At 33.8% G+C, this 25,539-nt stretch overlaps 1 protein-coding gene across 1 annotated transcript in view; it reads left to right on the plus strand.

The window, feature by feature from the left end:
- The window catches only part of GRID2 (glutamate ionotropic receptor delta type subunit 2), a 1,394,429-nt gene that overhangs the window by 1,087,792 nt on the left and 281,098 nt on the right, over positions 1 to 25,539 (plus strand). Inside the window, exon 11 of the mRNA XM_036853844.1 lies at positions 12,891 to 13,203. Coding sequence (XP_036709739.1) covers positions 12,891 to 13,203 — 313 coding nt within the window. The remainder of the gene's footprint in view (positions 1 to 12,890; positions 13,204 to 25,539) is intronic.

Here is a 25,539-nt window from a genome sequence, read left to right on the forward strand (position 1 = left end):
GTACCTTACAACGATATTCACCGACTTCTCATGTTTGAGCCCTGCCAAAAATATTTCTCTTCTTATTTCTCTTCTTGTCTCTACTGAGTCTGGAAGACATTTTTACAAGTTATTCCACTACTGAAATTTTAGGAATTTTTGAGACTTCTCTCCACTTAAGATGTTGAATCAAACATAAGCATCTACCTCCTACTTTTTAGAACTCAAATGACATAACCATACAAAAATAGAGGAAAATTTAATATATTACTCTAAATTAAGGTGGGGTGCCTTCCATGAACCAGAGTTGTCAGATTTCAGGAAAGCACACTCCTAAGAAATTATAGCTTTATCAGAGGACCCCAGAAAAATTCCATTAATTATCATATTGGATGTAAGTATCCAATTCCAACAGAGATAACATTGGAGTCCCAAACAAGATTGCAAGTCTATGGGTGAGAAGAGAGGGCAGGGAAGGCATAAGTGACTTCATAAGAAAGAAGAAAAGGAAGCAGAGAACATGCATGAAGAGAGCCAAAATAACCTTCAGAAAGAGAAAGTTTAATACCAAGTGTTAATGTGCAGAACACAAATCTGGAACTTGGTAATCCACAACACTGGCTAAGGGAAAGGGACTTAAAAGTGTGCCAGGATAGTACCCTCAGGAAAGCATTACTTCTGGAGCATCAAGAGAAATTAGAGAATATATGTGCTCCTTGGAGACGTGGTAGTGAAGGTAGAGGTCAGTAAAAGAGCAAAATTAAGAATTCTGTAGAAACTAAGCAGAAACAACACATACCAACCTGCTGCCACCCACCCCGAAACATCCTCCATTGAAGAAAGCAATGTTACTACACTGACAGAAGGAAGTACTATTGAACAAGGAATCTTATCTACAAGTTATCCAGGAATAGAAAAATAATTGGACAAGTTCTATTCAAAACTAAGAATTGAAGAAAGTATGTCAATATATTTTAAAAGTTGATCAACATTCTCCTCACACAGACAACCACAGGGCAAAATAAAATTGTAACATAACACTTCAAACTGAATTAAATGTCTCAAACAAACATTTGAAATGTTTTAAGAAGAAAATCTAACAGAATCACAAATTCAAAAGCTAATCATTTAAATGGCCAAATGACAAAGAAATACAACAACCTCAGGATATATTTTTTAAAAAATAAAAGACAAAAAATATGACATAAATTACAAATTGCTCAAAGGAAATTAGATTAAATTACATTGAAGAACAATAAGAAAAAATAATTAAAATGAAATAAAGAAGTAAAAACGTTCAGAGTAAAAGAATCAAAATGGAAAATAGGCCAAAAGTATAGCATATGTATTTGAAGCCTCTGAAGAAGAAAAGCAACACAATGGTACAATTAATATTTAAATCTATAATCTAAGGAAACTTTCCGAAAATGAAACAAATGTACTTAGTGTTCCTAGAAAAGCTGATCCAGGACAATGAACTCTGAGCTATGTCTTAGTAAAATTATTAAACTTAAAAGACAAAAAAAAAGAAATCCTCAAGGCGAAATAATCAAATTACTTTTAGTGGTAGAAAGTTAAATCATTATCAGACTTCTCAAGAGCAACACATGAAGAAAGCCAGCACTAGAGAAGCACTATCAAGAATTTTTTTTTAAGTGCAAGCCAAATATTCTATAATCCATTCAAGATCTCCTTCATGGCTACAGAGAAAAGAGTTTTAAACAAACAAGTGCTAAGAGAAAAGTGGACACTTGAGCCCCTCCTGATGAAACAACTAGAGTATGAGCTTCATTCAACCATGAAATAACAGGATAAGCTTGACAAAATGACTAATAGTGATCATTTAATATATTTAACTGTAGAAATGATGCTAAAACAAGGTTAGAAACATGGGTTAAATGATAATTTGAAATCATCGTATGGTATAAAAAATGAAAGGATGGTTTTATTTAACACTGGGAGAAAAACAGGGAAAGAAAGGGGAAAATAGAATATCATTATTAACTAGTATAGAGAATAAGTGGAAGTCACCTATTTCATTTAAAACAAAGGAAAAAAAAAACAGAGAGAAAGGTTAAGTGAAGAAAAGTGGGGAGTAAGGGCACTATAAAAGGTATAAATATAAAATTAACCACTATAACAAAAGTACAAACCTTTCTAAAAAGAAAAAGAAAAAAATAGCAAAAACAAACCACAGAGAAAAACACACAAATATACAAAATTCAAATAATAATAAATAACATAAATAATGAAATACATCTTCTGTGTATATATCAAACACAAAATCCTGATAATATACTATCTTCTAAAACACACATAAACATTGACAAAAATCAGTCATGGATTAGGTCTCATGGAAAACACCATTAAGTTCCACTGAGTGGATATATTACAACTAAATTTCTCTGATCAATATACAATAAAACTAGAAAAAAACCCAAAAATTAAAAAATTTTTCCATCTGAAAAAGCCTTCTATTAAACAACTCTTGGGAAAAAGGAGAAATACAAATATATATTACAGAGTTTTTTTAAGAGGTGGTAACGAAAACACTACATATGAATCTATAAGGAATAATTAAAGGAGTGATTCATAGTCTTAAAAATCCGTATCAATAAAAATGAAAAAAATGGAAATAAATATATTTAATTCCATCTTCAAAAGCTAAAAAAAATGTACAGCAAATTTTAACAGAAGATATAAGGAAGATAAAAATAAAAGGAGAAAGTAATAAGGTAAATAATTTTTTAAGTAGATTAAATTAATAAGTTAAATCTTGGTTCTTAGAAAATATCAACAAGGGACAAATCATTAGCTAATCCAATCAAATAAAGAGTAAAGAACTTAGACCAATTTATACAAAAAGTTATCAAGGAATTACCCCACAAAAGAGGACCAGGCCTGGAGTGTTTCACAGGTGAACTCAACTAGCCTTTTAGAGAACAGATAGATCCAATATTATTACAGATTTAAGGAGACTAAGAGATACCACAACTAAATGCAAGACATGATCCTGGACTAAATTGTAGAATGGGACAGTATTGGGACCAATGACAAGGTTGTAATATGGACTGTAGATTAAAGTATGGCATCAATGTTAAATTTCCTGAATTTGATAACAGTACTGTTGTTCTGTATACAGAATATCATTGTTATTTTAAAATAACACATATAGTTGCACTCTGAAAGAGGGAAAAATTAGACTTGAATAAATAGACTAGAATAAATAGAAAAGTATGTTCTTATATCCAAAGACTCTGTTGAAATATTTTTTCTGACTAAATTATGTTATCTTGGAGTCCATTCAGCATCCCAAAGTGAATTTATGAATTTATGAGAATGATTTAAAATACACTTGAAGATATATTTACATGGTTTTAGCTTTAAAAACTCTGAAGGTGATAAAAAGGGAAAGGAAGAAATTCTTGAGCTGTAGATACTGACATAAAGGTAAAACAATTAAAACTGTATGAAATTGGACCAATAAAAAAAGAATAGAAATCCCAGCATGTGTGTGTGTTTGTGTGTGTGTGTATGCATGTGTGACTGTATGAAGCATATGCTGAAAGAGTCATTTCAAGCCAAGAGAGAAATTATACTTTCTTCTAGAACAATACTCAGGTAGTGGGCTAATTGTTTAAAGGGAGGAAGTAATTATGTTCACATCACATTGACTCTGGAGACAGCTTGCCTAGATTGGAATCCTGGATCTTAGCTCTATGACCTTAGGCAAGTTACTTAATCTATCTGTGTCTCAATTTTCTTATCTATAAAATAAAAATAACAATACTATTTACCTCACAGAATGTTTGTGAAGGTTAATTGAATTAAATATTGAAAAGTATTCAGCTCATAATAAGCACTATATAAATGTTAAATAGTAGTGGCTGTAATAGTAGCAGTAACAAAATATCCTTGGTACATGTCTTAATTGGATTTTTAGATGGCTTATCATATGCTAAACTATAATCAAATTAACACCATTCTTAATATTATTCAGCCATAAGAAAGAATGAAATTCTACCATTTGTAGCAACGTGGATGGACCTAGAGAATATTATGCTTAGTGAATTAAGTCAGACAGAGAGAAACAAATACTGTATGATATCACTTATATGTGGAATCTAAAAAATAAAACAAATGAATGTATATAGCAAAACAGAAGCAACTCAGATATAACATTAAGGGAGTTACAATAGTGGTCGTCTTATTGGAATTTGACTGTTTATAATTTTTTGTTCTTTAAAATTTTTCTAGGATTTTTAAGTATGATCTTAATTTCAGAGTAAAAGTTACTTTAACAACAATTTCATTTGTTCAACATGGATATTTATTCATTTCCAGTGGTATATTTGAAAAGTAGTGGATATTGTACTATGTGTTTATAATTGAAACTGAAATATTAATCTGTAACCATGACATAACATATCTATGTTTCTTTCAAAGAAATACATAAAATCTTGACATTGAGAAAATTAATAATTTGTGATTAATTTGACAGTTTGATTATTTTTCTTTTCCCCAACTTACATATTGTATTTATTTAGAAAGGTCTTTTGAAACTTTAAAGTCTTTAGAACAAAAATATTTATATTCCCATATTAGCAAATAGAGAATCATCATAATATAAGGTCTCAAGAAATAATTTTTTAAATTACAATTTCAAGGTTGGAAAGGCTCTTATATTACCAATTTCAATCTATTCATTATACAGATGAGTAATCTAAATTGATGAAGGTTTGGCTACTTGCCCAAAGTCATGTCATATATCTTAAATGAAGATGTAAACCTCGAACACATTCTTCATTTCTTCTTCCCTCTCACCTTTCCTCCCTTTCATCCTTCCTTCCTCCTTTCCTCCCCCCTTCCTTTCTTCCTCCCTTAAGATTTCTTCAATGTCTACTTTTTCCCAAGCAAACCTGAAATTTTTACATTAAAACATTATTTCAAGACTAAAGAATATAAAATGATATTGAAGAAAACTGTCAAGAAATTTTTAAAACTTATGCATAGTTCATTCTTGTGAAGAGTAGAAGAAAATGTATGGTTTAAGAAGCTGAATAGGCAGAGACAGACCTAGTACTTGTTAAATGTGTGCTAAAGCTCTTCAGTAAATATTTTCCTTCCGCTTTGCACAAAAAATCTTTAAGGTGGGAATGATAAGGGGAAAATACTTAAAGTAAATGAAGCTCATGATAGGCACTTTTAATGAGTTTGAATTTCCAAGTCCAAACGAAAGATATCCCAGGGGGGTAAATGCATTTCCTGAAGTGATATATGAGTTACTATAGATAATATGTACAAAACATGAAAAAGAGTGCTGTTATATAGTTGGAGATTGGCATATTCAAAATTAGAAAAGGAAATTTATTCTGACAGAGCAATGAATTTGATTTTATTCTCTGGTAAAATTATGGAATGGATTATTAATCAGATGTGTTGTAGATGGTTAAAAAAAAGTAAGCAGTTCATTTTCTTTTTTGATGACATTAGCTATTCATAAAATGAATATCTGATTATTCATATATTTTGAGTTCAATAATGCCTTTTACAAAACACTTAAAAACTGTATAGAGGACTTCCCTGCTGGTGCAAGGGGTAAGAATCCACCTGCCAATGCAGGGGACACGGGTTCAAGCCCTGTTCTGGGAAGACCCCACATGCCGTGGAGCAACTAAGCCCGTGAGCCACAACTACTGAGCCTGCGCTCTAGAGCCTGTGAGCCACAGCTACTGAGCCTGCGTGCCACAACTAATGAAGCCCGCATGCCTAGAGCCTGTGCTCTGCAACAAGAGAAGCCACTGCAATAAGAAGACTGTGCACTGCAACGAAGAGTAGCCCCCGCTTGCCACAACTAGAGAAAGCCCGTGCACAGCAACGAAGACCCAACGTGGCCAAAAAATAAATAAATTAAAAAACAAAACAAAACTATATAGAGCTACTTGGCTAGATGACGGTATAGTAAAGAATGCTCATAGGTGATTAAAAAACATATCTAGGGTATTAACTAATGAGCTGTTTTCAAAGGGGGTAGAACTTTAGAGGCAAGTTTCAATACTTTGAGCTTTCTCATGTACTCTTCATCAATATTTTACTAGTAATATGATTGAAGAATTAAAGGCCTGCTTCTCAAACTTCCAAATGATGCAGAGCTAGCAGAAAAAGTTGATATAATGGTTGATAGTAAAGATTCAAAATATTTCAGATAGATGTGAAGGTCAAAAGAAACAAAGAATGAAATTGATGAAAGACAAATACAAGATCCAACATTTTGCTTCAAAATCAACTGCATAGGATTTCTGAGGACTTCTGGATTGATAGTATTTTATTTTAAAATATTTTGAAAATTTATTTAATCCTAAGTTTAAGTCAATGGTAATTCACCTAGTAAAAATGATTCAGACTCCAATGTCATTTAAAAAACTGTAGTATTCATATCATCTGAGGAAACATTGATGAATTGGACTATGTTCACAGGCAAATGACCAGTATTTTGAGGGATATGGAAATCATATCTTGAGAAGAGTGATTGAATAAGCAAATTATTTTTTATTTTAAAGTAATATTTCCAAGTAAGGAATAAGATAGCATTCGACAGGTATTTTAAAAATAGTCGTAGAACAGATCTATTTCAATTTATAATGTGATGTATTGATAACAAAGCTAACACACTTAATAGAGGATACAGAGAAGCATATATCAATCATAATAACACCAAGGCTTTGTATTAATTAGAATATTGCAAAAATAAATTGTTCATCTTAGCAACTGGGCTTGTTATAATATTAAATAATACAATGTTTGTGGAACATGTAACATGGCACTAGGTATATAGTAAACATTAAATAAATGTATAACTATTGGTATTATTAACATAATGTCCTTAACATTATGTTCAAGCATAAACTAGATAATTATTTGTTAGATATGATCATTTATTTCAAACTAAATTTAGAGTAAATGTGTTTCAACTTCTCTGAGTGTAAGCTTCTGAGAGTCAATGATCATATGGCTTCCTTGTCATGTCCCATTGTATTATCCATCCATCTCCTTCTCATGACTTGAAAGAATGTAAATATTTCCTTTCAAGGAAAATGTTACAACTGTATAATTAGAATAGTTTTGAAAAACAATTATTTATATTCCAGGTTTAGTGCTAATTCTTTTTTTTTTTTAAAGAGCTATTCTTTTTTTTTTTTAATTAATTTATTTTTTTTTTTGGTTGTGTTGGGTCTTCGCTTCTGTACGAGGGCTTTCTCTAGTTGTGGCAAGCGGGGGCCACTCTTCATCGCGGTGCGCGGGCCTCTCACTGTCGCGGCCTCTCTTGTTGCGGAGCACAGGCTCCAGACGCGCAGGCTCAGTAGTTGTGGCTCGCGGGCCTCGTTGCTCCGCGGCATGTGGGATCTTCCCAGACCAGGGCTCGAACCCGTGTCCCCTGCATTAGCAGGCAGATTCTCAACCACTGCACCACCAGGGAAGCCCGAGTGCTAATTCTTATCACAATTCAAATAATCACTTTTACATTAAACACTTGACATATAATAATATTTTGTAATATATTAAACATACTATAGTAGACTCAATTACCTTAGCTAGTGGCAAATAACATAAACATAAATATGTTGATAAGCCAAGAACTTGATTTTAATTATTGAAGTAATCATTCATGAAGATATAAATTTTTTATCACTGCTACAAAATTTAGCAAATTTTTATATTGCCATTTTATTTTTATTCTGTAAAATTCCCTCTCCGTCAGGTATGCTGAGAAATAGAGAGAGAATTTATAAGAATTGGGTAATGAATATCTAGTGAATGTTCTATCTTCTTTCATTCATATATGAAGCAAGTATTTATTAATCATGAATCTATGCCAGACAAATGTGCTTGATACAGGAACATGTCAATTTTTTAAAAAAGTGACAGTCCCTGCCTTCACAGAGCTTGTGGTCTAGTAGAAAAATTCATTGTTCAAAAATCAATCAAGTAGTGTAAAATTGCAACTCTCATACTGTTAGAGAAGTGAGGGATACAGGCTTCTGATGGTGTAAACAACAAGAATTATTATTACAGTCAAAAGAGCCATGGATAGCTTTCCTGAGGAAGTGATAATTGAGCTGATTTATGAATATGAATAAAAGTTTACTTGAAGAAGTTTCAGGAGGGTCAATTCAGACAGTATAATCAACAGGTATGAAGATCATGCATTGGGAAGAAGTGCTGGAAAGAAAAATGGTCCAGTAGGAATATGTCGAGGTAGATGGAAGGTAGTGTATTCAAAGATGTATAGACTTTGTTAAAGATTTTAATCTTTTTCCTAAAAGCAGTGCAAATCCACTGAAAATCTTTACATTGTGGCAGGGGCAGGATCAGATGTGCTCAACAGAAAGAATACTTTGGCTGCAATAGGGAGGTTAGAGACGAGAAAAGGTAGATTTCAGGTAGACTCGTAAGGAGCTCTGGAAAGCAGTGATGAGAGCTGAAAACAGTAGAGAAGTGGATGAATATTAGGATTCTCAGTAGGTAGAATCAGAAGTGACAGACAGGATAGGGGAATAAGACTGAGAAAAATAATGAGATCACCGAGATTTAAGACTTACATAAAAAGATTTTCATTGAAGCAGAAAATATTGGAAGAGGACTGGTTTGAGTTGAATGCCTCTAGTATGATCTTGGCCATGTTAAATTTGAGATGTTTTTGAGACATCCAATAGAAATATCAATTATGTAATTGCATAAATCAGTATATACTCCAGAACTCATCTCTGTATCTAGAAATGTAAATTTTGTAAATCATGTGTATAGATGGGAGTCAATGGAGGTAATGATATGAATGGGATTGCCTGGGCAGAGGATCTCAAATGAAAAGAGGGTGTAGGTCCAAGTCCAGAGGATTGCCGACATGAGCTTGAAAAGGAACTGAGAAAGAGGCTTATATCATGACATGAAATTCAAGGAAAATAATGTTTATGGTAGAGGGGGCCATCATCACTGTCAAATATTGTCAAGAAGCCTAAACAGATGCGCACTAAATTATATCCATTTGATTCAATAGTGTAAACATTAAGAAGCACTGCGTCCATTGAGTAGTCGAGCACTCAATAATATGAATACAAAAGAGTCTTCCAGAGTGACTGTGAGGTGTGGAAATAGAGACAAATCTTTAGAGAAAATTGACTATGAAAAAGTGAGAGAGAAAGGGTAGCAAGTGGGAGTCAGAAGTCATAGAGAGTAAAAGGGAAGGTTTTTCTCTTTTTGTTTTTATTTTAATGAGAAAGAGTTAAAGAACCTTTTCATGGGAAATCAACAATTGGTAGGATGATGTTGAAAACTTAAGAGATGGGAGTTTAAGCATCTGAAATGGAAGGGATTTGTTGATAAGTTTACTGATGGAGGGTTGGCATTAGAAAGGAAGACGTCTCCTCTGTCTCAAATAAAAGTTAAATAGAATAAGCTGGATGTGGGATATAGGTTGAGAAGTAGAAATAAGTGTGAATTTTAATTCAGTATCTTCTGGTTCTCTATAAAATAGCAGTGAATGTCATCTTCTGAGAATTAGGGGAAGTGAGAAGATTAAATGTTTTATGAGGCTAATGGTTTGAAAAGTCATTGTTGAAACTGAACAAGTGAGTTGACATACACATACACACATGCATGCATACATACAGAAATAAACAGACTAATAACAGAGAGAGAAAGAGAAAGAAACAGAGAGGGAGAGAGAAAGAGAGAAAGAGAAAGAAAGAAAGAAAGAAAGAAAGAAAGAAAGAAAGAAAGAAAGAAAGAAAGAAAGAAAGGAAGGAAGAGGAAGGAAGGAAGGAAGGAAGGAAGGAAGGAAGGAAGGAAGGAAGGAAGGAAGGAAGGAAGGAAGGAAGAAAGAAAGAAAAAGAAAGAAAGAGGGGGAGGGAGGAAGAAAGATACATGTGAGTGATCATTTCTGGTTACTTAGACATATTCAAAAAGTTTTAGGACCATCTTTCTGAATCAGTGATTCTTGCCTTTTTTTTTCTGCTCCAGTATAGTTTCTCTAATACAAGTAGGGACTATCACATACTCATATCGAGCATGGTGGTCTGCTATATCACTGATTCTGAAGGCTGGATTGAGGTACTTCCTTAGGAAGGTGTATACAAATCTCAGAGATAGGAAAATGTGTGTGTATAAGTATGTGCCGTGTGTGTATGCAAATGCATTTGTGCAGTTTGAAAAAGCCCATTGTATGATTCTAGTATCCTCTCCACAGGGAGACTGGCAATTTCTTCTTGAGAACAGAATAGCCAAGTGTTGAAAGTGGACCAGAATTGAGGAAGTCCTCCATAGAACTAGGACAAGCAATTACTATATTTAATAAATATTTTAGCACATACAAAATAATCAGTTCACTTTTCCAAAAGAAAACAATAACAAAGAACAACACATCTTCCCTAGATATTTTTCTTTATTACATTATAGAAATTCACTTTGCGATACATACAAATATCTATTATTAAAATCAGTATAGTGACTATTCTAATTCATAATCATTAAATGTAAAACATTTATTTATTAGCAAAATATTTATGAACACTTACAAATATTCAATCAACATGTCAGCAAATCTCTCCTTAGGTGGAATTTTCTGACTTTAGTTGAGTCATAAAATGCTTTGGGTCCCTAGTGCATCAATTCGTAAATTACTGATCCACAGTACTTTAATAACCTGAAAAAAGAAATGTACTTTCTGAGAGCCTAATTGAATCTTGAGGAGTTATTTATTCACCATTAAGATTGAGATAAATGAGTCAGCTCACAGTAGTCATACTAAAGACAGTTATATTCATTTCACAAATAGATAAACTGAAGCTCAGAAAAGGTCAGACTAGAGAGCTAAGAATCCAGGTTAGATTTTCCTTCTGAAAAGACCCAACTCCTGGTAACTAAGCTATGCTAAATAAATATGTGAGCTTGAAAGCAATAACTATTTCTCTGAAAATTCATTTCCATATAGAGTTATTAAGTTTAATATCTCTCAGTTATAATCCTAAACTCATAATAATCCTAAACTCATAGTTCTTATGTTAATATAGCCTTGTTGCAGTGTAAATAGTACAATTAAGAAAAGCAAAATTTCAGACTCTTTTAAGGTAAAAACTCTCCTAAAACCAGTTATGCTAATTGCTTACAATATGAGTCATTTGGAAAATGAATGATTCCTTGCAGTATGGGAAAGTGATTATGAGCACTGGCTCTGGAGTAAGGAAAACATTGCTTTAATATCTGGCTTCTAAACTTATTAACTGTGAGAACTGAATGAGTTACTTAAACTCTTGAAGTTTCAGTTTCTTCATCTATGAAATGGAGAGGAAAACATGTAATTCATAACTCATTGTAAGGATTAAATGAGAAAAGTTATTTAAATACTTAGCACTGTATTGATGGGCTGATGTACACACACACACACACACACACACACACACACACACACACACACACACAATGTTTAACTTTAGCTAGACTATTTTTGCAGCTGTTATTACTTCAGAGACTAGATGTATGGGAATTGGTTTAGCATTCCGCTAGGCATGTTACTTTTCATGTCTTTTTTTTTTTTCTCCAAAGGCATTAAAACCAGTTTCTATATTCTTTCATCAAACTATAAAAAAAAAAGAATAATGAAAATGTTCAACAATTTACTATTGTTTGTGTTTGTCTGAAAGTAGCTTCCCACAGCTTTAGTCACAGCCACAGATAATTATTTCAAATAAGATGCATCTTTTAGATATTTAAATATGTTTTCATATCATAGAATTTAAATGTGAAGTCATTTCTTATGTGCTGTCACTGCAATTCTGCCATGTGCCTTATAAGTAAAATAGCATGTGCTCTGTGTGGTTTTTTTTTTTTTTTTTTTTTTTTAATTTATTTTTGGCTGTGTTGGGTCTTCGGTTCGTGCGAGGGCTTTCTCTAGTTACGGCAAGTGGGGACCACTGTTCATCGCGGTGCGGGGACCGCTCTTCATCGCGGTGCGCGGGCCTTTCACTATCGCGGCCCCTCCCGTTGCGGGGCACAGGCTCCAGATGCGCATGCTCAGTAGTTGTGGCTCACGGGCCCAGCTGCTCCGTGGCATGTGGGATCTTCCCAGACCAGGGCTCGAACCCGTGTCCCCTGCATTGGCAGGCAGATTCTCAACCACTGCGCCACCAGGGAAGCCCCTCTGTGTGGTTTTGAGTGCTAACACTGAGAATCTGAGACACATACTGAGAACAATGGTTATTGCTCCAAGGAGAATTATCTGTTTCCTTAATCTTTAATTGTTCATTAAAATGTTTCTGAGGTTTAAAAAATAAAATTATGGTAGAAACCCCTGGGGAATGATGTTATAACTTAGTGCTATGAAATCTCTAATAAACTCTAATATATTTAGAACCCAATAATATAAATTTTGATGCAGAGAAATCTAAACCAAGGGTGAAATGCCACATTGAGTTTTCTTTTTTCATAACTTAATAACTTACATGTTAAGAACATGTTAAATATCTTGGGAACATTTTCTCAGGAAGAATTCTTTAGAATAATTCCGTTTTACCTTTACTACTGTGTTAATGATGGCTTTGATAAAATGACCCAAGGAAAAAAGACAATTTCCTTCAGGCATTATCTGTGTCTGAAATATTCTTCACTGATTTCACATGCACTAATAATACGAACAAGGTAATTTGTCTAACTCTGGTGGGCCAAGATTTGCAGTAGGAAATGAAAAATTCACATATAGGTCTTCTCTAAGAAGTCTCTGCAGTGTTTTTCAGTTTGTATAAAAAGGCTTAAGATGTTGCCTGAGGCATCTATTTTTTTTCCTCAAGGCAAGCTAAAGTGCCACAAATCAAGTTGTTTTTCACACTGTTAATGTATTCCTGTCTCTTTCAATTTCTCAGAGGGCCGACATAGGGATTTCTGCTTTGACTATCACCCCAGACCGTGAGAATGTGGTGGACTTTACAACACGTTACATGGACTACTCAGTGGGAGTCCTACTTCGAAGGGCTGAAAAGACAGTGGATATGTTTGCCTGTCTTGCACCATTTGATCTCTCACTATGGGCTTGCATTGCTGGCACAGTTCTTCTGGTCGGTCTACTGGTCTACCTCTTGAATTGGCTTAATCCCCCAAGATTACAAATGGGATCAATGACTTCTACCACTCTCTACAACTCCATGTGGTTTGTGTATGGATCCTTTGTGCAGCAAGGTAAGGAAAAAATATATATTTCAGTACAAAAAAGGAATGTGATGTTTCATATGCCATGAATTCAGTTAAGAACGTTCTGTGTCTTGACATCAATAAGTGTTCTAAAGGTCTTTACAGCAATGCTAAGAAAAGAACATTTCCTGCTCTTTCCTAGTGGATCTCAAACAGCAGATTTTCAGCAAAAAATGGTACAGTATCTTTTGATGTAAGTTCAGTTTTATCAACAAAGCCAAAGATGAATGTCAGAGGTAAGGTTCACAAGAAACTCAAGAGGAGATTTTCCTTCCCAAGCTCTGATTCTGAGAAATAGCCTTTCTATTTCTCAGATAAATACTTACTGAGATTTATGAAAATACTTACTACCAGAGCAGATATTGCTTAATTATTTATGTGTATAAGAGATGTTAAGACTTGCTGTTTGTTGAGAGACATTGTTTCATGTATTAAAAATATTCATTGGCAGTGAAAAGACTTTAAGATTCTGATAAGAAATTTATGCTTTATCTTTCACTTTAATATATAATCTTTACCAATTAACTTATAATTTCATTATATTCTAAAGAATGTCTTTGTTGTGTTATTCAATATTCAATCTGCCTACTCTTTAAACTTATCTAGGTAATTACTTGACTCTTATTGCTTCAGAATAGAACAATATTTATTGAGCCCCTTATTTGAGACTACTGCCATCTTAGAAAATGAAATAATAAAATACTTAGGGGATTGATAGTTTCTTGCAAACTTGTCATATGTATTGAAGAGAAGACATAGGTGTCACAATGGAGACACATGATGCTTTTGCCTTAATATTTACAACTCTCAATAACATCTTACATTTTATATACACTTGCTATTGGATCTTCCATTAAATTTCATTCTTTCTATTCTCATTTAACTAATCATAGGGTTTGTCTAGACTTTTCATCTCTACTTTCTCACTTAAAGTCTATCCCGTAAACCTCTGTAAGCATGCTTTTTCCCGCTACCTTTCTGTATCTGTGTATCTTTATCGCAGATATTTTTGGTCCATTCATTAATCACTAATCTAGTAGATATTTAATCCATGCTATTTATTTAAGTAGAACTTTGCTAGTCACTGAATATACAGTTGGGAGAAAGAGAGTCGTTGCCATCATTGAGCTACAAGTCTTGTGGGATGCAAACATGTAAAATCCACGTGTGATAGAGACTGTTATGAGATCATAGTGGTGGGGAGGGTGAATATATCTTAACGTGGCAAAGAAGGCTTTTTGAATTAGTACTGTATAAACAGAGACAGAATTAACTATGCAAAGAGCTTATTGAAGAAGGGGATGGGGGAAAGGATACATAGATGGTAGGATAGAATTTAAGACCAAGAAGCGAGAGAGAAATCAGAATAGACTATGCAGGATGGAGCTGGTAAAGATGAGGCTGAAGATATATTTATTATTATCAGGGGTTTGAATTTGATCTTCAGGGAAATTATCAGCAATTTAAAGGTATTAAACAAGGAAATGCATGTTTAAATTTTTACTATAATCAGAAACATTGTGATTATAGTATGGAGAAAACTGAAAGAGAGCAATGTGGAAAGGGAAACAAATTATCAGAGTATTATAATAACGAAATAAAGAGTTAATGTGGCCTGCACAAAGGTAAGATGACACTGGGAATCAAGAGAAGGGTACTGATGAATTGGAATCTATAGAACCTGATAAATTATATAGTGGTATGAGGATTGGTACTGAAGGAGAAAAAGGAGGTGGAATTTTATCCTAGGTTTCTGGATTGGGAAATTATGTGTATTGGTTGTCGATGTCATTTTCTGGGGAAAAAAATCAAGAAGAGCAGGTGTGATGTGGAAGATGATACATTCATTTTGGTACATTTGAGTTGAGGTATCTGTGAAATATCCAGGGGTATATTTCTAATGCTTGTTAGTGGTTTGATATATTTGTCAGAAGCACAGAAGAGACATCTGGGCTAAATATACATTGAGGAGATATTGGCATGTAGGAGATAATTGAAGCCATGGAAGTGAAAGATCGTACAGAGTAGTTGTTCTCAACTGCATACTCCTGATTGAGGACGACTGACTCAGAGAGGGCCTAGGACAGAGCCCTAAGGAAAGGAATGGGTAGAGGAGATTTCAGTGATAACTAATAAGGAGTGACAAGAAAGATGCAAGTACCATGTGTACCATCTAGTGGTATACATACCAAGTAAAGACAATATTTGAATATGGAAGATTGGTTGACAATGTTAAACATTTCAAAGAATCAAGTAAAATTAATACTTGAAAGATGTTCATTGGATTTAGCAATAACCTTGTTCTTGGTAGTATTCCAGTGACTAGAGCTGCATAATAAATTCCTCTAAAACCTATCAGTTTCATGGGTCACAAGTTTAGACAGGACATGGTGTGGATGGCTTGTCTCTGCTCAATGATGTCTGAAGCCTCAGCTAGACAGCCCAAAGTCTGGAGACTGAACTCATCTGAAGGCTTGGTGGTTAATGCTGGCAGAGAGCTGGTGACCTCAGTTTTCCTCTACGGCCTTTCTCCATAGGATAGTTCGGCTTTCTCACACCATGATGATTGATTTCTCTATAGAGTGTGTCCCCAAAATAGGGGAAAAAGTCAGTGAAACAGAAGAATTTTGTAGTCCAGGTTGGGGATCACAAACTTGTATGATGGTATGAGCTTCTCTTGCAGGAAACACTCTGGATGTGCCACTTCATGGCTTTGTCATGAGAATTAAAATGGTTCTAAAATGTGAAGTTCTTAGATACAGTAACTTATATAAGTATCACATAAGTGTTTACTCAATAAATAAAAAACAAATTAGTCTCAGCTGTGGATAGTTAGGCACACGAGAAAAGGATAACAAGGCAGATTATTTTAGATTAGTAGCAAGATGGTGGTTGAAATAGTAGATTCTAGGGTACATGAAGCAATAAAAAATAGAAAGACCAATAATCAGAGTGTAATAGAGAGTAAGACTGGAAAGTAATAGAGTAGTAGTGGGAGAGAGTAGAGTTCTTGATGAGGCCAAAGAACAACTGTAGAAATATCAGTGTGAGATAGTTCAAAGTTTGTATTGACAAAATGGGACACCTGAGCCTAACATTTTTGAGATGAAACAGTAGAGGACAAGTTACAGGTGTGTAGATGTGGATTCCTGAAGAGTTGGTGAAGAACTTCAAAGCTGATCAACTGAGAATCCTGAGGATTAGATGAACCATCTGTAATGATGTTTGGCTTGGATTGGAGAGAAAGAAAATAAGCCGTGTGCCAAAATTGTCAATAAATGAGGATAGATAACTAGGATGTTGATAAATATGAGTATTGACTAGAAATAGAAGGTGGTAAAGCTACATGTAACTAACCTCTATGTTTATCTCACTTCTTCCCATTCCATCTAATTTTTCTGTGCATGGTTTCAATAACTACCAAAATGCAGATGACTCCCAAATCTATATCATCCTTGGATTTTAGTTTTATATACTCTCACTAGACTCTCTGGATATATCAGAGATAACACAAATTCCAACATGCTAATAATTGAATTTTTTTGCACTTTAAACCTTTATAGCCTCTCATGTTCTCTATTCTAGCTGATGCATTAGCAACCACTCAGACTTACAGGTTAGGAACTTTGAAAACAGTTTTGATTTTTTCTTCCTTCTATCCCTTATATCCAACCATAAGTCATGCAAATTTTACTTCATAATTATTTCTAGGAGTGGGAATCTCTTCTCACCTAGAGAGATAAGACCTAGTTTATTACCTAGATTAGGCCTATCTCATTTCTCATCTGAGCTACAGGAATCTCATAATAGGTCTTTCTTTTTCAATTTTGTTTCCTGTAAATATATGCTCCACATACTTACACATATACCCAAATTATCACTGTCATGGAGAGCTAACCACATAATTCCCATTTTTCAAATATTTCCTTGGCTCCCCAGTGCCCACAGTTTAAAGTTATTTAGAGCACGAACAATATTCCATCGTTTGGCTCTTGACCAGTCTTGATTCTCATCTCCTACCACTCATGGCTCACATTTAATTGTCCAGTTATTCCAAACTGCTTTTGTCCCTTGAACAGAAGACAAAACTGTGTCTTGCCTCTCTGCCTTTGCTTCTACTCTTTTCAGTTCGTGAAATGCCTTTATTACCAATTGCGTAATCTCTACACCCACTCTCTGCTTTCATATGGCAAATTCCTGTGGGTCCTCTAGTTCTTATTCTGGTCTCACTTCCTTCAGGAAGTATTTGCTGGGATTAGAGACCATCTTCTACGCTCTGTAAGATATATTTATCATAGTACTTATCAACTATAGTGTAATTGCCTTTTTTTTGTCTCCACCTGAGTCCTTTGAACACAAGATAGTGTCCTATTTATCTTTATAGTCTCTTTGCCTAATTCAGTGTCTTGTACATATTAGATGTTTAATAAGTGCATAGTGATCAACTAAATAAGTGAATAAATGCTAAATACTTAACTAAATCAAGCACGGAATTAACTGCAATATTGTGTTTATTAGATTACAGTCTATTGCCCAATGACCTTAAACTCACTTCAACCAAACAGGATGTTATCCAGAATGTCTCCACTGGTGTATTTTCTTAAGTAGCTAAGATGAGAAACTTATAAATAAGGTTTCCCATTGGTTGAAGGCTTATTTTTGAGAATGTTGACAAGCTTATGGATTGGCTTTCTGAATTCTGTCTCCAGGTGGCCCAGTTTCAGCAAGTTTTGGAGAACACCCAAAAGAAAAAGATAAATAAAATTATCCATATGGTTACATGCTTTTCTAGTCTGTAAACAAGCTTCAGATATCAAAAGTTATAAATATGTTAAGCACTTTTCTGTCTCAACTGCTCCCTTAAATAAGTTGTACGGCCTGTAGGTTGATTATACGTTTATACGAATTCATAATGATGCATCATGCTGAATTGCATATGATTAACTACTACATCTCTGAAATGTTGCTATTCTTCCACCTGCTAACAATGAAAAAAGGTGAATTCATTAAAAGGTACCGAGAGTATCTTTACACTTTGATTAAAAATAAATTAAGAAAAGACTCAAAAACCCCATGAAAAAAAGAATCAGTCAATGACAGTGTCCATGCACAGGCAATGAAGTTTGGAATTAGTGATAATTTCCAATAAAAATATAGTCTTTTAAGGAGAAGTACAGTAATAATTCTGAATTATTTCAGAATTACGGTCTTTATTGAGCCACTAGACTAGATTGAGTAGGAATAAAAAGGCATTTCATGTATTATCAGATAGATGTTTGAAAAGAGTTCAGGGACAGCTAAAAGCAGGAAAATGTTAAATATATGTAAGCTGTTTACTAACCCTGATTTTTAAAAAAAATCTGTAACTTCAGAGCATTCCAGAAAGACAGCTTAGGGAATCCAACTGTGCAAAATCAGTATGGTCCATTATAGAGATAAACTTAGTACATCTGTTTGGCTAGAACATTAGAGCTTGTGAATTAGGCAGTTTAATGCATGAATGAGACACCAATTTTATGCAAGTTTTGTTGCCATTTCATATCCTCCCTTATCTCCATGCCTATGTACATCTCTCTGCAATCAGCATACTTAAAAAAAAAAAAAACTGGGGCTTGATTTTTGAAGATCTCTGATATTTAGTTTATAGTCAGTGACTCTTAATATCATCTGGGCCATGAAGGGCCTCTGTGACTTGTTCACACATGTGGTTGTATGTAATTCATTTATTGTTTACTTGCAAAGGGAAATTTCAGAGTTTACCTCAGATGGTTTGGTTCTATGAAGTATAAATATTTATAGTCATGTAAAACGTTTCAGGCTATCACATATGTTTATTTACCAGCAAACATTTACTATATACCAGCTATGCGCCAGGAACACAAAGAACAAAAGAAAAACAAGGAATAACTGTATTAACTGACTTAATAAATATTCCTTGGATGTACTATATGCCATACCCAACCTAGATATTTTGAATATGATCATAAGAAAGACACAGTCCTTGCAGGAATGTTCAACATCATGTAAGTGGGCCATAGCCGAACTGGGACCAAATAAACCACTTTTGATGAGGGGAGCAGACAGAATTTTTGAAAGGAGTAAAGAGGGAAAATTCCTTTGGTAATTTTCTTAAGGATCAAATAGTTCTACAGTTGCTAGTGATGAATAAAGAGGATCTTTAGGAATGGTAGAAGATAACTTGGTGTCTGCTGCCCAAGAGTTTACAACAAAGGCAACCCACTGGCTTTGAGATCCCAGGACAATTTTTGGAAGAAAATAGAGTTCTTCCCACTGCCAGATGGATTGCAGTGTTATAGAGAATCACAACTTTCTCATTTCCACAAAAAGAAGAGTCAGACATTCTTCTCTATCAAATTAGGCAACAGAAAAGATTGTTGATGAGAAAGCATCTGTTTAAAACTTTGAGTAGGAGAATAACTCAAAAAGACATCCATTTTAATAGTGTAGATATCAAATATATGAAATTTGCCAATGTCCTAGTCACAAAACCCCAAAGGAGTCAAGCCTTGAAATGCAGTAGCTAAAGCCGTTCCTTTGTAATGTTATCTGATATTTCACATTCAATTTGAATATAACAAAAATTATATTGGCTAGCTTTGCTGTTTACTGACCCTAATGAACACAGAGAAAATGAGAGTAATTCCCAGTGACAGGTTAACTGGACTATAGAGACAAGTTTTTTTCTATATTCTGTTCTTACAGATATTAACTCAGAAAGGCTCTCTGTAATTTTTATTTAGGTCAGAACAACATCTCTGTTGTTGCTAATTATTATAGGCAGTCCTTAACGAAGGGAGAGCCAAGTACTCTGAATGCTGTCACATCTACGTGAGAATTTCCTCATGCCGATTTAAAACATAATAAGCTGCTCATTTTCTTTCCTTTTCTCACCAGAATTCTTCAACACCAAAGAAAAAGGTGAACTCTCATACTTTCAAAGACTGTTTAAACTCCATGATTATAGGTGTGGGGTGTGAGTAATCTGTGTGACCAGAAAACAATGCCATGATGCTAAGATGTGAATCCACTAGTTTTTCCCAGTGAAATGTAATGAGCTCCTAAGCGATTATTCCATGAACTATATACATGAGATAGCCCCTGGGTTTCACTTATTTTAATACCAACTCTTTATGATTTGAGCCAGAAAATCCTTTCCATGCTAAACTAGGTTTTCGAAGAGGTAAAAGTAATTAAGGACCATGAGACACAAATCAGATTTCTGCTCATAAAAAGCTTATAAAACAAGAACTGGTGTGAACAACATGTTCTTGACTCTTCTGAACTACTTATGAGTACATACCATAATTAAAAGCATTATTTTAGTATTTAATAAAACAGAAGAGTTGCTTTCAAGAAACATTTAAAAAAATTGAAGGGTGATCTTAAGATTTTCTGAGTTGGTTTCTCTTCTTTCCCAAAATGCTATAAGAAAATACATTTTTTTTTTTTTTTTTTTTAAGCCCATTTCCCAGGCCATGTTGTAGACCAGCTACATCAGAATCTGGGTTTGGACTTAGGCATCAGTACTTTTTTTTTTTTTTTTTTTTTTTTTTATGGCTGTGTTGGGTCTTCGTTTCTGTGCGAGGGCTTTCTCCAGTTGCAGCAAGCGGGGGCCACTCTTCATCGCGGTGCGCGGGCCTCTCACTATTGCGGCCTCTCTTGTTGCGGAGCACAGGCTCCAGGCGCGCAGGCTCAGTAATCGTGGCTCATGGGCCTAGTTGCTCACGGCATGTGGGATCTTCCCAGACCAGGGCTCGAACCCGTGTCCCGTGCATTGGCAGGCAGATTCTCAACCACTGCGCCACCAGGGAAGCCCAAAATACATTTTTTAAATCTAAATTTAAATGATAAAAAAGCAGGTGTCATAAATCCTTTAAAATAGCATTGACATCTTCATAGTACTTGGTGTTTTTGCAGTACCGAATTACACTACCCCTCAGCTTAAGTAACAAGGTTAGGGACAGAAATGTACAGTGTGGGGAATGTAGTCACTAATAATGTAATAGTTTTGTATGGTGATAGATGGTAACTAGACTTATCATGGTGATCATTTTGAAATGTATAGAAATATCAAACATCACTGTGTACCAGCAACTAACATAGTGTTATAGGTCAATTATAGTTCAAAACCAAACAAGCAAACTCATAGAAAAAGAGATCAGACTGTGGTTACCAGAGATGGGGCAGCGGGTGAAGGGAGGAGGAATTGGATGAAGGTAGCCAAAAAGTACACGCTTCTAGTTATAGTATAAATAAGTACTAGGGTTGTTATGTACAACATGATAAATATGATTAACACTGCTGAATGTTGTATGTGAAAGTTAAGAGAGTAAATTCTAAGAGTTCTCATCACAAGGACAATTTTTTAAAAATTTGTATCTATACAAAATGATAGATAATCCCTAAACTTATTGTGGCAATCTTGTCGTGATGTATATAAGTTGAACCATTACTCTCTACAACTTAAACTTACACAGTGCTGAATGTCAATTATACCTCAGTAAAACTGAAAAGGAAATAAACAAACAAACACAGGTGAGCTAGGGAAAAGTAAAAGAATAGGGCCAGACATTTCCAAAGATGAATTTATTCTAAAGGTGATTTAGGATTGATCAAAGTTAAAGTATTGGGATCAAAGGACTACATGTGATAGTAGGGGCAATCAGTTTAGAAGGTAAATTTGGAAATTCAATTTTTGTTTGACCTGATTCCGTTTTCCCCTTCACCTGTAGTTAGAATATGTAGTTAGAACTTTAATAATGATGGTCATATTTCTAAAAATATGGAAAACTTACCAAAGCTCTTAAAAACAAAATTATGTTTTGAAAAATAAGACTTTTACCACTTAACCTATCTCTAAGATGCATACTTATAAGCTAACTGTAACACACATAATGCTAAATTTAGGATTCCTGTTTCAGTCTACAAAAGAGGGCAATAAGGTCCTGTGATACTTTTGTTAAATACCCTTAAATGTGGCATGGCCTTAACTTGAACTTTTCACAATTGTAAGGCAGAGAAATTCCAACGCATAACATAAAGTAAAAATTAGCATCATATATTTCATCATGTGTATCAGTGTTTCTTATTTGTAAACTCGTTTCTTGATGGCAGTTGTTCTTTTTTGGCATCAAGATGTAACAAAAGACCAACGCATAATCCATACTTCCACACTGTGGACATGTAAAATTGCTCTCTGATTTGTGGGTGACCAAACTTTATAGAGTCTCTTTATATTTACAGCTCTGTCTCTCAGACTCTAAATTAACATTCCATTTGGGACAGATGCACAGTTTGTCTGCTTCAGTTGTTTTCTAGCAGTTAACAATATACATTGTTTAAACTCTGCTTTAACATTTCCTAAAAGTATTTCCTCTGCCTTTACCATTTAAAATTCTTCATTATCTAGAAAGCATCGCCTTGGATATTAAATAAGAATTATTTATCTAGTCACAAGAGTGAATAGGACAGCGTGGTATCTGTCTTCATGGAGCTTTCAATGTATGAGGGAAACAAACTAGTAAACACACAGCTCCGTCATAAGATCATAATAATCACACTGAGGAAAGCCCAAGTCACAACAGATGCAGAATTAACAAATAGGCCACTATCTGGTGCATTACAATTAGGTCAAATTCATACCGAGTCATGACCTATTAAAGAGAGGGACACAGACTGGGAACCAATTTTTCTTTGCCTGGTGACAATGGAAGAAATGAAGTGGCCCATTAATTCACTTGATCTTTGTTTCCTGATCTATAAAAGAGTCAGATTATTTAAATTTTTTCTTTCAGTTATAAGATTATACGATTATATAATACAAATATCTAATTAAACAACTCTTTTCATATCTTTGTGTTTGATTAAGAGGCAGTTCAGTTTTAAACTGAACTATCTATACATTTACTAGCTATGTGATGCCGGACAAGTTTCTTAGTCTCTAGGTGCCCTAGTTCCCCAAATAATAATTACCTACTATATCAGGTGTTTGAAAAGTTAAGAGTTCATGGATATAAAACACTTAAAACTGTGTGCAAGATATTAAAAAGGCACTCAACATTGTAATTATTATTTTCTCACTATTTTTACCATTCATAGCAAGAGATGAAGTCAGCCACATTGTTTAATGCTTTATATACTCATTATTACCTCACAGAAAATAAGCAGTATTTCAAAGAAGCATATTGTAATTAGGCATAAGGAAGTGTATTAGGAAAGCCAGTCCAGCTAATGAAAATGCTTATAATAAAAACCATACACTAACAAATTCATAATAACCTTATGTCATTCAACTAGGCATGAAAAACTACAAGAACATTTTTCCCTATGTAAGCACATCATTACTGCATGTACTTGCAATAAACTATAGCATAATATGGCCAAAGATGCAACAAAGTAATGAACCAAATTGAGTGGAATTATAAGTTTTGATTCAGGATGCTTCCAATTTATATATGCAGCTCTTTGGGGCTCGAAAAGACTAAATAATCTTTTGGGGACTAATTTATAAAACCTGTGAATATATGTGTTTTGTTTTTGGAATACATATTGAGATCTGTGGCTAAAATAGCACATAATTAATCATAAACATCATACAGAAGGCTAATTTTCCTAAACTAAGCAATCTTCAAAAACTGCCATTGGTGGCAGTCTAGAACCATATGGACCCTTTCCAGATAAAAATGATTATGGTGATGAGGATTATATTTCAGTTTTTATTTTAGTACACTCACAATGCCACTATTAAAAACTAGAATATTTTATGAGTTTAAAATGCCAGTAACGACTTGACTGTTCAATACATTAATAAAACTAAAAGCAATCTTTTCTATTATATAGATATAATCTATGTTAAATACTATGCCAAAATTTTTATTTCCCTGATGGAATGCTTTTAAACTTAAGAACATCACTGAACAATGGTTTCTATTGTTAACATACATGTAATACTTATATTGTAAATACTTTTGAAATGCAATATAATGCATGGGAAAGTCATAAATAATATAGTTAACTGTATTTTCTTATTATTTTCTATTATTGCAGCATTGCAATATATAATACCAGATATAAGGTTAATTTTAAGATGAAAACAATTTCCCAGTAACCAGTGAAACTTGTGACTTTGATCTGAAAAAATCAAAGCACATGATAGTATTCTGAGTTACATTTGAAGCAAAGAATATGCCATACCAGTATTCAAAAGGTTGATTCTAAATTAAAACCTTCTGTGATATTATTTAATCAATATTAACAATCTAAAAATAAATTGGATTATATTATTAAAATTATTGAAAAGGAATAAAAGACCTTTGGATGTTTTTCCAAAAACTGTTTTATAATACAGTTTTTGGTTAGAAAAATAACCAAGTTCCTGAATCAGTAATAATTTATTGCCTGAAATAGAATTTTTAAGAAGTCTGTAGTTTAAATAGATGTGATCTTAATTTTTTCAGCCTTTAAAATTTCAGAATAGTATGACTTTTCCACATAATTAAGTTATCTGCAAATTCATGAAGGACTGTTGATGGGATTCTGTTTTAACTTAGATCCTCTATAATATCATGATAGTCTCTTCTTTTTTTCTAAATATAAAAGTAATTTTGCTGTATTAGCAGGGACTGTCTGTAATCACCACATTTCTGTACTATTGTTGTACTATCCAAAGAGTTAAAGCCACTTAGTTTTCAGTCCTCTGCCTTACATCACCACCCAAGGAGTGCTATAATCTTCTAGAAATGCATTGCCTGGAGTGTGGCACTGCTTAATAAATCACTCCATCTTATTTATCTGTCTCTTGACATATATCTAGCAGCAGGAACCATTATCCTGTGACAATGTTAAGTTCTATTGACATTTTCTCTTAATTAACTGCACTACTGGCTACAACTTTTACATTGGGAATAAACTTCCTTTATTCAATGCTGTCTTGAACAAAGGAAGTGTTAAGTTTGTCATGCGTTCATTGTCATAACAAATATTGAAATAAGTGAAACATCTTTGTTACTTTTCCAGAAGATCAGTTTATTCTGCTGAGAAAACAAACAGAAGTTTTATTTAGAATCATATTACATCATTTTTATTAGAAAATGCATTTTTTCATTAGACATCTTATTAAATATATGAGAGCCAGATTACATATGTCTGAATTCCTCTGTGATGTACATCTGTTCAGTCAACCGAGTAACTTTTACAAACACTTTGATAAATTGAGAGAAACATTACCTTTCAGATTAAACATGTTTTATGTACCCTAAAACTAAGTATCTGTGATCCAAATTTGAGATCATTCGTTTTTTCAAC

Source organism: Balaenoptera musculus, chromosome 5 (genome assembly GCF_009873245.2).
Source record: "Balaenoptera musculus isolate JJ_BM4_2016_0621 chromosome 5, mBalMus1.pri.v3, whole genome shotgun sequence".
In the NCBI taxonomy this organism is placed as follows: domain Eukaryota; kingdom Metazoa; phylum Chordata; class Mammalia; order Artiodactyla; family Balaenopteridae; genus Balaenoptera; species Balaenoptera musculus.